This window comes from Coregonus lavaretus (assembly GCF_964263955.1).
Source record: "Coregonus lavaretus genome assembly, chromosome: 37".
Taxonomy (NCBI): Eukaryota; Metazoa; Chordata; class Actinopteri; order Salmoniformes; family Salmonidae; genus Coregonus; species Coregonus lavaretus.
This window is the reverse complement of record NC_140024.1, coordinates 14,248,667-14,262,908: the sequence shown is the minus strand read 5'-3', so window position 1 is coordinate 14,262,908 and position 14,242 is coordinate 14,248,667. Positions and strand designations below refer to the sequence as shown.

General features: G+C 46.2%; 1 protein-coding gene across 2 annotated transcripts in view; it reads right to left on the bottom strand.

The window, feature by feature from the left end:
• The window catches only part of LOC311111686 (unconventional myosin-Ie-like), a 56,049-nt gene that overhangs the window by 5,428 nt on the left and 36,379 nt on the right, over positions 1-14,242 (bottom strand). For both annotated transcript variants that reach the window (XM_084154478.1, XM_084154479.1), the window contains exons 10-23: positions 13,073-13,269; positions 12,884-12,964; positions 12,024-12,110; positions 11,815-11,901; positions 10,574-10,741; positions 9,748-9,833; positions 8,276-8,357; positions 7,771-7,877; positions 6,987-7,085; positions 5,853-5,997; positions 2,568-2,682; positions 2,222-2,391; positions 1,980-2,125; positions 139-285 (exon numbers count right to left, since the gene is read on the bottom strand). In XM_084154478.1, coding sequence (XP_084010604.1) covers positions 139-285; positions 1,980-2,125; positions 2,222-2,391; positions 2,568-2,682; positions 5,853-5,997; positions 6,987-7,085; positions 7,771-7,877; positions 8,276-8,357; positions 9,748-9,833; positions 10,574-10,741; positions 11,815-11,901; positions 12,024-12,110; positions 12,884-12,964; positions 13,073-13,269 — 1,717 coding nt within the window. The remainder of the gene's footprint in view (positions 1-138; positions 286-1,979; positions 2,126-2,221; positions 2,392-2,567; positions 2,683-5,852; positions 5,998-6,986; positions 7,086-7,770; positions 7,878-8,275; positions 8,358-9,747; positions 9,834-10,573; positions 10,742-11,814; positions 11,902-12,023; positions 12,111-12,883; positions 12,965-13,072; positions 13,270-14,242) is intronic.

Genomic DNA, 14,242 nt, shown 5'->3' with positions numbered 1-14,242 from the left:
CTCTACCAAATCAAAAGCAGTATTTCCAGAACAACCCCAGAGTATTGTAAAGCATGTTGACCAAAGCTTTGTCTACTTCCGCTCCACCCATATATCACACTGTATGTTTAAAGGCATGTTTGTGTTTACAGTACGTACGTGGTGCCAAACTTGAGCGGCAGCTTCCTCTGGGTCCTCTCCTCGAACCTGCGGGCCAGCAGGCTGATGAACTCGGTCTTAAAGGTGCACTCCAGCAGGCTGTCATACTCCTGCTCATGGAGGATCAGCAGGTCGTCCTGCATCGTGCTGAGGGACAGGGACAGACCAATCAGTGGGGACTGGGGAGCAACTTTGTACATGCACTGTAATGTGACAGATATGAATAAAGTTTGATTTGAAGTTTGATCTGATATTGATTTCAGAAGAGAGTGATTGTGAATTCGACATTCTATTCTATCGTCAGAACTCAGAGCGGAGTGCAATACCTGAATGGCCTAGATATTGTAGGTACAGGTAAACATAGTACATCTGCATGTAAAAGCCAAACGCTTCAGAGTAATTATTTTACTTTAACTTGATTTTACCAGGCAGGTCAATTAAGAACAAATTCTTATTTACAATGACGGCCATTAGTTTTGTTGAAGTCGCCAGTAAAGACAAATAATACTGACAGCGTCAGCCCAAAGGTCAGGTCAGGTAAATTATTACAACCCACATTATTCTATGACCCACTAAGCTTTACATTTGCATTTAACCAGCGAGAGACACAAAGCAGCAGGTAACTAAGGAGAGGGAAACCTGTTCCTGTGACTCACACAGCGATGCACTGTTCCCCCCAATGAACTAAAGTCCTCTCCAATGAGCTTTTTACAATGCCTGCTTTCCCTCCCAGCACCACCTGGTTCATATTACCCACAACCCCCCACTCACTCACAGACTCAAAAGCCACATGTCTATGCCTCTACAAAGTATTCTACAATGTCCCCACCAAAAACAAAGCCCCCTGCAACTCATGTGCAACATTCAAACAGGTAAGTACTGGACAACAAGCTGGAGGATAATACAAGTCCTACAGTTACACTCATAATCTAGTTGAGTGTTAAAACACGGCTTTGACCAGTCAAATGTATTTTCTTATTTTTTTCCCTCACTGGTTAAATGCAAATGTAGCTTAGTGGGTCATAGAATAATGTGGGTCGTAATAATTTACCTGACCTGACCTCTGGGCTGACGCTGTCAGTATTATTTGTCTTTACTGGTGACTTCAACAAAACAAATGGCTGTCATTGTAAATAAGAATTTGTTCTTAATTGACCTGCCTGGTAAAATAAAGGTTGAATAAAATAATTACTCAGAAGCGTTTGGCGTTTACATGCAAATGTACTATCTAGGTGAAAACGTGTATTCATATAGCCTTTACACACCCAGGAGCAGACATATACCAGAGGAGGTTTGAATCTTTTCCATGTTTTTAATATCTCATGTGTGACATTTAAAGGAACAAGGGGACTTGAGTGATCGTATATCCAGACTTTGTAGCTTTTGCATTTCTGCAGATAGCTGTAGCTTAACATGGTGGGTTTCTGTGAGCTGAAAGAATAATCTAATGTGTAATGGGAGGCTGATTCCGGAGCTGTTTATCAAGTTTCTTATTGAGACCCAGTGAGTAGTATCTTTTGTACTTGAAAATATCAAACCTATTTTCACCGAAACCCGGATACCATGAACGTACAACTGTTTGGATTGTAAGTCACAGATAATGACATCACTGACAAGACCAAGAGTATCTATGTACAGTACATTGTGCAACTATCTATTTGTGACCGCTGGTGAAAAGTGTTACACTTTAACTAGCTGACTTTGTGAGGCCTTGAGTCTGCTGGTCATGTGTGTTCTTACTGCCTAAGGGGAATAAACACTAAACACTCAGTATGGGGCTAGGCAGACCCTGCCAGCCTCTCCTGGAGCCCAGGACCTGGGTCATAATATCTGGGTCTTACCTGAGAGACACAGCCATGATTTTCTCCACATCAATCCGCCTCTTCAGCACCTCGGTCACCTGACCTTTCTCAGGGCCCTGCTTCACCTTTTCTCTCCCGATCAGGTACATACACTTCGGGGTCAGGATCAAGTCTCTCTTAATGCCCTGGAAACACATATGGACAGAGAGGAAACAAATGGTCATTGGACTAACAATATCAAAAACAAACAAACAGAGAAGTCTGCTGTTCAAGACACCCACTTTGAAGCGACGGTCGTATTTTGTGACTTTGTCAGCGAAGTCAATCTTTTCCCTCTTGGCCAGGAACTGTCGTAGCTCAGGCCTGTCGTCCATACCCAGGTAGTCCCCCACAAAGTTCCTGTTGAGGCTGTGTCTCCTCCTCTCCTTCCTGTTCACCAGCAGGTCAGAGGCTGGGGACGGACACACAGGGACAGGCAGTCAGACAAGAATGCATACATACAATCTCAATTCAGTTCATTTTTAGAAGCATTAGACCAGAACCTTGATACTGTTTGACATCTAAGCTTGAACATTAGTCATGATGATTAGGCTATTTTGTTTTTTTCAAAACGTGAGTGTCACTCACCTTCCTCCCTCATCTGTACGTACTTCTTGCGGGCCACATACTTGCGCCAGGCTTTCTGGATGGCCCTGGCGTGGCTGTCAAACTTACGTTCCCTTGTCTCCTCCAACAGGAAGAGCTGTAGAGAGAGGCACAGATATGAAAACATTTATACCTGAACATAACATACTGGGCATACCTCAGTATACAGACACACCCAAATACAATGACAGGGATGACTGAACAGACACACTGTTAATGCCTGAAGAAATCTGAATATACAAACACAATTCCAAGTTGTCAGGTTTTTTCAGATTCCTATGAGTATATAATAGCATAACACTATAATATTTTCTCTCCTAAGCGAAAAGTGGACTGTTTTGATAACACTTTGATTAAATTAATTGGTTATGGCTAATGAGCCATCCAGTGCAAGGAGCCTTGCCTAATATGCTATTTTCTCCAATGTCCAGGCCCATGTGGGTGGGCCATCAAGCCCTAAGCCCACCCTGGCTCTGCTCCCTCCCTCTCATTTCCTGATGGCCCCCCAGACACCCAGCATCAAATCTCCCCCTGCCCTGTCCCAGACTAAACATCATGCCCACTCACACGCGCCTGATGCAGCCCTGGCAATGCCACACCCCTGGCACAGGCCACACAGGCTCGGTCTTGTCCCATCACTTTACATCAAATTACTCTTTACTTACTAAACACATTCAAACTAGAGCCGTCACATATTTCACCAATGCCAAATCAAAGTTTATTGGTCACATGCACACGGTGCAGTGAAATGCCTGCCTGTTAACTCTCCTCAACAATGCAGTAAAATAACAATATCAATCAAAAATAAAAAGTTAAAGAAAAAAAATGCAATAAAAACAAGTATGAGTAGTATGTTCATAATAGAATATAAAGTATGATTGATTTATCAAAATGAAGAATGTTTTATACATGTTAAAATAAAATGGGGGAAAAAACAATACTGATTATAAGAATGACTATGAAAGGAACGAGATAATTGTTCAAGAGACTGTGGAGCCAGTGGGCTGGGAGTGTTTTAAGTCGTCCAGACCTTTAACTCTGAGCAGCACCTGACAGTGTGACACCTCTGACAGACAGTACCTCACAGGGCTACCCATTAGCACCTTGTGAGACAGTCTACTCTGAAGAGAGAGTGATTCTACTCTTGGCCTGGACTCAAACTATGTAATCTAATTGCATGAAGAGAAAAAAATGCTTTAGCCATGAACTAATGACTTTGTGTCAGCGCCTTATCAGAGAGGGAGGTTTGTTTTGAGAAGCCTGGCGGCTGGGTAATCGCAGGGGCCGCCCCTGTGTGATATTTGTGTTTCATAAGCACACCTCAGTCACATGGGCTCAGGAGGGCAATGTGGGGGGAGGGGGGATGGGGAGCTTGGCAGTCTGCTGCTGCAATCACACAAGGCCTGATTCAGGACTATGTAATGTATCTTCATGTATGCGTGTACAGATGTCAATAAGTGATCTCACAGGCTAGCCACAAGCACGGCTTTCATTGGAGCAGTGAAAAAAAGTGCAGTTATGGTGGAAAAAACACCTTCCAATGTCCCACCACCTCCTTGACCACAGCCTCGCACTTGTGTATGAGTTTCAGTGTAGTGTTGACTCAACAGCTCCGACATGGGCACCAGAGCTGGGTCTAACCCCCTCCTTCCTGCTCCCCAATCACAGACATCCTGACATGTTCCTGCATACTAGTACCTTTTATGGTGTTGAGTCTTGGATTTTTCTCTCCCTGACAACAGAATTATTGCATGCCAACGCACATGTCAACGACACCATGGCAGCCTGTAGCCTATGAGAGGTCTAATTCTACGCCTGTTCTAACCTATTAGAAAAAAGTTAGGTAGGTGGTATTTTCATTGGACGAAGGCAGGTTGGTGGTACAGTTTTATGGAATGGGTTACTTGAATGTATACTTACTGGAAGAGGCTGGCGTACAGTACATATTCACAGTACGTGTGCAGGTCAGAGAGAGGGGTGGTCTAACTGTATGTGGGCAGGTCAGAGAGAGGGGTGGTCTAACTGTATGTAGGCAGGTCAGAGAGAGGGGTGGTCTAACTGTATGTAGGCAGGTCAGAGGGGGGTGGTCTAACTGTATGTAGGCAGGTCAGAGGGGGGTGGTCTAACTGTATGTAGGCAGGTCAGAGAGAGGGGTGGTCTAACTGTATGTAGGCAGGTCAGAGAGAGGGGTGGTCTAACTGTATGTAGGCAGGTCAGAGAGAGGGGTGGTCTAACTGTATGTAGGCAGGTCAGAGAGAGGGGTGGTCTAACTGTATGTAGGCAGGTCAGAGAGAGGGGTGGTCTAATTGTATGTAGGCAGGTCAGAGGGGGGTGGTCTAACTGTATGCAGGCAGGTCAGAGGGGGGTGGTCTAACTGTATGTAGGCAGGTCAGAGGGGGGTGGTCTAACTGTATGTAGGCAGGTCAGAGAGAGGGGTGGTCTAACTGTATGTAGGCAGGTCAGAGAGAGGGGTGGTCTAACTGTATGTAGGCAGGTCAGAGAGAGGGGTGGTCTAACTGTATGTAGGCAGGTCAGAGAGAGGGGTGGTCTAACTGTATGTAGGCAGGTCAGAGAGAGGGGTGGTCTAACTGTATGTGGGCAGGTCAGAGGGGGGTGGTCTAACTGTATGTAGGCAGGTCAGAGGGGGTGGTCTAACTGTATGTAGGCAGGTCAGAGGGGGGTGGTCTAACTGTATGTAGGCAGGTCAGAGGGGGTGGTCTAACTGTATGTAGGCAGGTCAGAGGGGGGTGGTCTAACTGTATGCAGGCAGGTCAGAGGGGGGTGGTCTAACTGTATGCAGGCAGGTCAGAGGGGGGTGGTCTAACTGTTTGTAGGCAGGTCAGAGGGGGGTGGTCTAACTGTATGCAGGCAGGTCAGAGGGGGGTGGTCTAACTGTATGCAGGCAGGTCAGAGGGGGGTGGTCTAACTGTATGCAGGCAGGTCAGAGGGGGGTGGTCTAACTGTATGCAGGCAGGTCAGAGGGGGGTGGTCTAACTGTATGTAGGCAGGTCAGAGGGGGGTGGTCTAACTGTATGCAGGCAGGTCAGAGGGGGGTGGTCTAACTGTATGTAGGCAGGTCAGAGGGGGGTGGTCTAACTGTATGCAGGCAGGTCAGAGGGGGGTGGTCTAACTGTATGTAGGCAGGTCAGAGGGGGGTGGTCTAACTGTATGTAGGCAGGTCAGAGGGGGGTGGTCTAACTGTATGTAGGCAGGTCAGAGGGGGGTGGTCTAACTGTATGCAGGCAGGTCAGAGGGGGGTGGTCTTACCGACTCAGGAGCTTTGATGAAGACCTTTGTGCGTCCAAGCTGGAACTGGTCCTGGTCCATGTTGACCGCACGTAGGAGATGAAGAACACCCTGCTTCTCATCTCCACACCATGTAGGCCACGACTCCTTAGTCAGGATGGCATACCTGAGGAACATAATGAGGGGGAGAGAGATAATTACATGAAGACAAAGAGGGCAGGAGAGAGAGGGCAGGAGAGAGAGAGAGAGAGAGAGAGAGAATATCCACAACCAAACCCTCATTTTGAATTTTGGAAATGTTGTTGCAGCATTTGCGAGGGATTGTATATGTTAAGCGTATGAGCAATGTAAGGCCTATGCTAGGCATTAAGGAGCGGTATGCTATTGCTATACCTGCCCTATATGATGCAAGGGAGGGGGAAAGAGGCCTGGGGCGCATTAAGAAAATACATTCACCACACATTTACATTTTTTTTACATTTTACGTCATTTAGCAGACGCTCTTATCCAGAGCGACTTACATTATTTTTTTTCATACCCCCTGTGGGAATCGAACCCACAACCCTAGCGTTGCAAACGCCATGCTCTATCAACTGAGCTACATCCCTGCCGGCCATTCCCTCCCCTACCCTGGACGACGCTGGGCCAATTGCGCGCTGCCCCATGGGTCTCCTGGTCACGGCCGGCTACGACAGAGCCTGGATTCGAACCAGGATCTCTAGTGGCACAGCTAGCACTGCCACACCACAAGTCTAACAATAGAATAACCAAACTCTAAACTCAGCAGTGCTTTTTTGACGACTCTCATATGCGTATGATACAGTAAAGCCTACAACAGAAGCCCTGAGCTCTCCCTGTGTTCTATAGCAGTGGTTCTCATCAGCAGGCCCTCGACCCTGCCAAAACTAACATTAGCAAAGTGAGCACTTCCTGATTGCCTGCATATGCCGACCCTGTGTCCTTTTCCTGAGAGAGATGAGAGAGAGGCCGCCCTACCCTATGCTGCTGACTGGGATATGGGTATACAAAACTTACCGCTGTCCTTATTCTGGGAGGGCAGGGCAGATAGTGTCACATGAAAGTGACTCATACACTGAAAGTGTAGAATTAATTCATTCCTTTATGCCACTCTTCCCCCAGAAGGAAGGGCCTTACCTGTTGAGGAACTTCCTGAAGACTCTGCGATAGGCGTAGCCAGCACGCCTCACCCTGATGTTCTCCTTCAGGCCCAGGTACTCCACTTGGTGCTTTACCCTGAGGAAAGAAGAGAGAGAGGGGAATACAGGGTCAGTCTGGCTGGGATGTAGGAAGAAGGTTGGTCAGATGCCTCAACCAACCCTTCACCACAAAGATATATTGGTGAAAACGTTCATCTGTCAGCACATCTATCTACTTCCATTTCTAAGATACATCTAAATAGATCAATTATATTTTATATTGAAACTTATGGTGGGGCTATAAAATAAGGAACTAAGGAATCTCTTTATGCACCCAGGCTTCCTGTGAAAACGGCAGTTCCGGTGCTAATTAGGCATTCCAACCTGAGCCTGAGCCCAGCTCACTGCTGCTCACAACAGGAAGGCCATTAGGCCTGAACAATACAGCCCCCTGCATCAGTACATCTCGTACCCAGCCAGGGAAAAAAGAGCGGGAAGGAAAAACAGAGGGAGTTAGAGTAAGAGTGTCTCAGAGACTTCCTCCATCACACAGTCTTAAAGAGGCCAGAACAGGGACTAAATACAATACCAGTGAGTGATTCAACAAGCAGACCTAACAACATTGAGTTGAGTAATGTGATATCCTGCTCAATATCATTTGACAATCTCCAGAACGGACTGTAAATTATGTAATAAAAACCAGTTTAGTTTGACACTTTCACACACATCTCAAAAACTATGTATTTTGCAGTTCCCTGACATTTCAGTGTTCAGACACTCACCGGCTCTCCTCCCAGTCCTTGGGCTTCTTGGTCTCATTGGGTTTGATGCAGCGGATGTAGTGAGGGGTGCACTTCATCAGCGTCTGGACCAGGTCATTCGCTTGTTTCTGAACGGAGAAGGAAGAAGAGGAGGAAGAATAGTTTGTGTTTAAAACATATCAACTGTATCTAGATGTTGTTGTTGAATCACTGTTTGTACTCCAAGCTGTAGTGTTCAGGGACACAGCACTGACGAGACTGATTACAAGGTGGTATCTTTGTGCTTGAGAGATACTGATGGGTGTCAGAGAGAGAACCTGGCACCACGTCCCTGATTAAAACTGTCATCACTAGAACTACATAGAGACGACACTCAAACAACACTGGAGTGAATGAGCTTTTCATCCGCAGGCTCTGGACTTGCACCTGACAGAGAGTGATAAGGGCAAGTAGGCGCGTGGCCCATTGATATACCCATGTCACAGATGTACGGCGTACAAACACGTCTCACAGCTGCTCAACACACCTTGATTTTACTGCCCGCTGTCGTCGGCCGGCCTTTCTTTTCGGTGTTGAGGTTATCTGGAAACAGGGCCCTGATGAAAGCTCTGTAGAGGAGAACCAGACACAGGGTATAATAAGGACTGATAGACAACATTGGCAACGTGTATAGAAGACCAGGCTAGGACTGTTTTCCACTTTTCTTAGAAGCAGCAAACTCTGGTCTGTGGAATCTCTGAGCTGGCTGCCAGTGACTCAATTCACATTGTTGTTTAGCTTCAGCGGACTGAGCTGGAGTTTGAATAATTGTGGTTTTTATCTGCTCTCCTGCCAAACTGACTTTCACTTCCTCGAAAATGTGCATTTTTATTGAACTGTGACTGGAAAGTTATACCAGCAAATATGGTATTTTCTCATTCGTTTTAAATCATGCTAGTCAATGTCCTCACTCACAACATGGTCTCTAAACCCATGATGGATGTGTGCTGGTCAGAATGTAGCACATAGTTGCCAGCATTCCAGAACCTCAGGAACCTCTTAACAGTTCTGATCTCAACCTTTCTGTTTATCACTTGAAGTGCTCAAAGTGCTCATTTTGCAGTTCTCAAATAAACCTGTTGTAAATAACAACTAACAAGGTTCAAGTTCAAGAAATCTACTGCTTGAGGAATTATTTATTTGTTGTTGACAAACTTACTAGTCAAGTAGAAACAAATACAGGGCCTTTCAGGACAAAAAATGTGCAAACGTTTACACATAAGAGCTACCATCTTCCCTGCATGAGTATTTGTCTGGTCTTAAACTTTTTAATCAAGGCCATGGGGACATAAGGGTGGATCAGTGGGCTTTTTGTGTGCAGATGGACCAGCAGCACGCTAACAATGTCCAGCTGACTATAATTATATTTTCTTTCTTCTCTGAGCAGACCTGCTGAGCTAAGGAATGAGGCTTCTTTCCCTCCACACGTTTGTGTCTGTGTGTCTATAAGTGTGTGTGTGTGTGTGGGGGGGGGGGGGGGGGGGGGGGGGAGCACGTGTCTGAATGGGGTCTTGGGGTCTTTGCGTGGCCCACCCTGCAGCCCCCCTGCAGGCTACACACAAAAGGGCTTTAGAGGCTGTTGGGGCTGTTTGCACAGATGGCCACTGGCGGCTCAAAGGAGGCCCAGGAACGCACAAGACGGGCAGGGGAGTCTACTCCTCAATGTGGCTCCCTAGCGAGACTGTGAGACACTCTCCAGACCTGAAAAGTCATGAGCAAACCCCCAAAACACAGCTCTAGAGAGGGGCAGACAGACAGGGGAGAGCACCCCCAGCACACTCCTATTGTACTGCCTTTTCCAGCTGCACTAGTAATCTGCAAGTCTCATTCAGATACATCCATTCATATACATCATAATAGAAGATCTCTCTTTGTGGATTTCTAAACAAAATGCTCAGCCCGGTCTCAGAAAGAACAGGCAGCCGCATATGCTCTCTAATGCTTGCATAAGTGACTTACATTTCACTGCTTTGCATCAACTCGATGAGGTCACTGAAGAGGACGTCACGGTTCCTCTCACAGAAGCCCTCTGCATCGTAGGACACCTGGAGGAGAGATGTTAGAGGGTTAGTGATGATCACAGCACACAGTTAACCCATTCAGATAGCAGTTAGTACCCTCAGCTCAGTCCAGGTGCCCAATCAAAATGAACTGAGAGAATGTTAATAACAAATAATTAATTGACAAAAGAGAATCGGTTGATGACATGTTCTCTGCAAGACATTTACATGTTTACACTTTTTTCATACTGGTACGCCATGGGAATCGAACCCACAACCCTGGCATTGCAAGCACCATGCTCTACCAACAGAGCTACACGGGGAAACAAGTCAGGGCACCAAGACCACTAATCAATGTTCAACTTTTAAGCTTGCTTCCCAACTACAGCTTCATATACATAGTGTGTATAGATCATCGTTATTGCCACTGGGGTGGTACTGTAGGACTGTTCTAAGCCATGATGGCTTGGGACCCCTCCAAGCCTTTATGCCATGGCTCATTAGGCCTGTGGTATGTAGAGTGTACCAGGCTGAGACCCAAACACATCTGAAGCAGTAGATGGAACAAACACAGCACAGACCATGAGAATGAAAGGGTGAGAGAAACGGATAAAGGCAGTGAGAAAAGGACTGGAAAAAGAGAGAGACGGTATGAGAAGAAGAAAGAGCACAACGGTGTGAAAGACAGAATGAGAGAAAGATAGGGGGAGAGACAAGGCAAGAGAGGAGAGAGGGATAAGGAGAGGAGAGGAGAGGAGAGAGAGGTATACTGCAGTGTTGCCGACCTTGCCAGCGTAGTGGTGGATGATGAAGCCTTGGTTCCAGCTGTTGAAGTGTTCATGGGAGTTGATGGCCACCCTTAGCTTCTGCAGCATGGTCTGGTCTGCCCCCTCGCCCACCGCATGCATGGTGGCACACACGTCATCCAGGATGCTCATGATGCCAGGGGGGTTCTGGGAGTAGAACCAAAGAGATGAGCACAGAGAACAACCTCAGCCAAGATATTAGATCTAAAACATTAACATGCCCCCTATGACCATCTTGATTATAACTGACAATGCCAACTTTCTATCCATCAATGTCATGGATAGACTAAAGTGATGAACCTGGTTTATTTGTTTGTGTACTCGACCAGCTCGAAGCATAACAGCAGAGCCAATTCAGAATTAGCTACCACATTGCATCCCAGAACATCACACACCCACACACTGAATGATGTCATCACAACACACACACACACACACACACACACAACTGCTGCCCTATCTGGCTCCACACGGTGTCCATGGACACGGCGGCCAGTGGCCTTCACTGGGGACAGTAGTTGCAGTGTCTCTGGCTCTTTAGATGTGGCAAAGTCACAAAGAGAGAACACAGGTTTCTGTCACCAGTGGAAATGCAGCTCTTGTAAATTATTATTATTATTTTTTGTTTTTTCCAGGGGGTAGATCAGCTTTAATATTGCAGATAGATTGTAACTTCCATCAATGTAATTGTCTGCATCACTTCCAATCCCCCATATGTTTTTTTTCTCGCATATATATATATATATATATATACACATACATACACACACACACATCCTTTAAAAATATATATTTCCCTTTAGCTCTTGTAAAGTTGCCATAGTCACAGATGTAGCCAACTGGGCCTGGTCTACAAACAGAGGAGTCAGAGACTGACAGACTCCCTGCTTGGCTGCCTCAGATCTCAGCTTGTTTAAGGGCCGCCCTTGTTGTGGATTTCATGGATTAAGCCCCTCAGCAGGACGGATAAATCAAATTAAGAGGCATGTCGGCACGTTTGAGGATGTTAGACTGCCGGTCATGGGAAGAGTGGGGAGGCTTCTGTGGCCCTACTGTAACTCAATTTACAGAGTGTTTGTGCTTATTTGGTGCATAAAGAGGGCACAACAAATGACAGATCTATCTAAAGCAGTCTTGCAACTGTTTCGTGTTATACCATTTATATGTGACTTCAAGGTGTGCATTACATGAATAGTGGGCACTGGGGACTCTGTGCTTACCAGTTTGCTCTCAATGAGATCGCAGACGATCTTGTTGTTAAAGTATTCGATAGGAGTCCACCGGATGCCTTCTTGTACATACTCCTCCTAGAGAGAGAGGGGGGAGGAGAGTGATTGGTCAGACGATGATTCGCTACTTAAACATGAGAAAAGTAGCTTCTGCTGGTGAAAAGGTGTGAGAACAATGAGTGAAAAGCCCAAAATATTACCTGCTCAGCTTTAAGTGTGAGCTCAATGAAGATCTGTTGCAGTTTCTCATTCACAAAGTTGATGCAAAACTGCTCAAAGCCATTTTTCTACACAAGAAGAGATGATGTATTAGTGATAAACCAGAGAGGCTGTGAGAGTTAAGTCATTCATATGGCCACAGAGAGACCGGGATATCCTCTGGGCTTCCTGAATGGGCCCTGTTTATGAGGAGAGGTTATTTACCAGTCAGCCTGGCATGGCTGGAGGAAACATCTACATAATACTTTACACCACAATGGACCTGGAACTATGGTGTTATCTAAAGAAACACACTGTTTCCCTTGTCAGGCCCTCTGAGCACTAACACAGGAGGTTTAATTTCTCTGTGCTTCGTTAATAATATGCCTGTGTATTAACATAAGGACTGTGGATGGACAAACTGGACCTCACCCAACCAAACTGTTTAGATAACAGTTGTATGCGATCTAAACATACAACTTAACATTAGGTCCTGTTAGGTATCAGAGGACACGTTCATCATGGTTTAACACTGGAGCCACGCTATGATACTGAAGCTGTCCCATTTCATTATTTAATCAAGGACAGTCCTTTTCAGGGGGCATCACTGAGACCCCAAATAATGCAACCTAAACAAACAGCTAATCAGATTAGAAAGGTCCATTAAAGACTGTTGTCCCAATCAAGAGATGGGACATAATCCGGACACTTTACAAAATCGGTCTGATCCTCTGTCTTTAAGCTGTTTAACTACCCAAACTTTACTATGATTATTGAGATGTAGTGACCATGTATCACCTTATGTTATGATTTCCATATGTAAATCACAAAACATAAAAGGGCAAATGTACATAAAACTTACTTGGAATATTTCAAATCCATAGATATCCAACACGCCAATATTAAACTCCTGATGAACCTTCACGATGGCTTTGTTGATGGACTGAAACAAACAAAAAATGCTTTGTTACATTTGGCAATTTAAGAGGGGAGAGGACCGGGTATTATTCTAAAGGTCAACAGGTCATGGAGAAGGAGTATCCATTCATACCTCCACTAGGAAGTCAAAGACTCGTGAGTGCAGGGCCTTGGACAGGGCGTCCCGTGTGTAACACGCCTGCTCCACATTCAGTGTCACATCGATGGACTCCATGGAACTGCCCCACTTGCTGTCCATCTTCCTGCTGGTCAACTTCTCCTTCAGCCGCTTCTGGTCAATCCCCAGCAGAAACGCAGGGAAGGCCAGGACTGCAGAGAGAGAGACGAGAGAGAATGAAGAAAGAGAGACTAAGAGACATTCTACAGACGTGTGGCACACACCCTCCTCATGAAACAAAACACCAGTACATTCTGAAGACGTTGGATACAACAAAACAAAGGGTTCAATAACAAAACAGAATGCAATCAAGTCTGGTGATGACTCATTGCTCCCTCCTCCCTGCCATAGCCACAACAAATGGGTTCTCCTAGCAGAGGCCTGAGCATGAAGAGGGCCATTAGGGCTCTCCTGAGAGCCCCTCCCTGCCTCATTACACTGAGTCACTTCCCCAAGAAGGAAACTGCTCTCAGCCTCTGGGTCTGACTCTGGCCTGACGGTGTCTGAGAATGCATCAGATGGATCAAATAGCCCCCGTTTGGGAAATGAGGGTGCGACCGACTGTACTCCATACCACAGCACAGGCCAAGTCTATCCTCAGGACCGTGCTGCATCTCCTATTGTAGCCTGCCAATGCACTCTTCCTCAAAGAGGATATAGATAGCATCAATGACAAGCAGCCAGTTCATCTATACCCAAAATAACGATCCATACCAGTCTGATGGATGGTTAGAGGTTCATTTGTACAGTACAAGGGAGTGTCCTTTCTCGTGGATCTGAGGCAGGGATTTGTTTGGCTGAGCGTGAGCAGATGTTTATGTGGACTTGTGTTGGTGTGGTTTTATATGGGGCACCAGGGGTCTTGATATGTGAAACACATTGCAGTCAGACAGGAAGTGAGATAGGGGGGGGAGAGGAAACGCAGAGACTCTACACAACGTCTGACTCTATACAACGCCGCTTTGTACCCTGGCTAACCAGAGGGGCTAAATTGCATCATTCAGCCTGGATGGGTGGCTGTGAGGCGGGCAAGGAGATGTAGAGAAGGAGGGAGGGAGGAATGGGAAGAGAGGGGCAGGGGGAGAGAAGGGGTGGGGCAGGAAGAGGCTGCATTTCTCTGGGTAA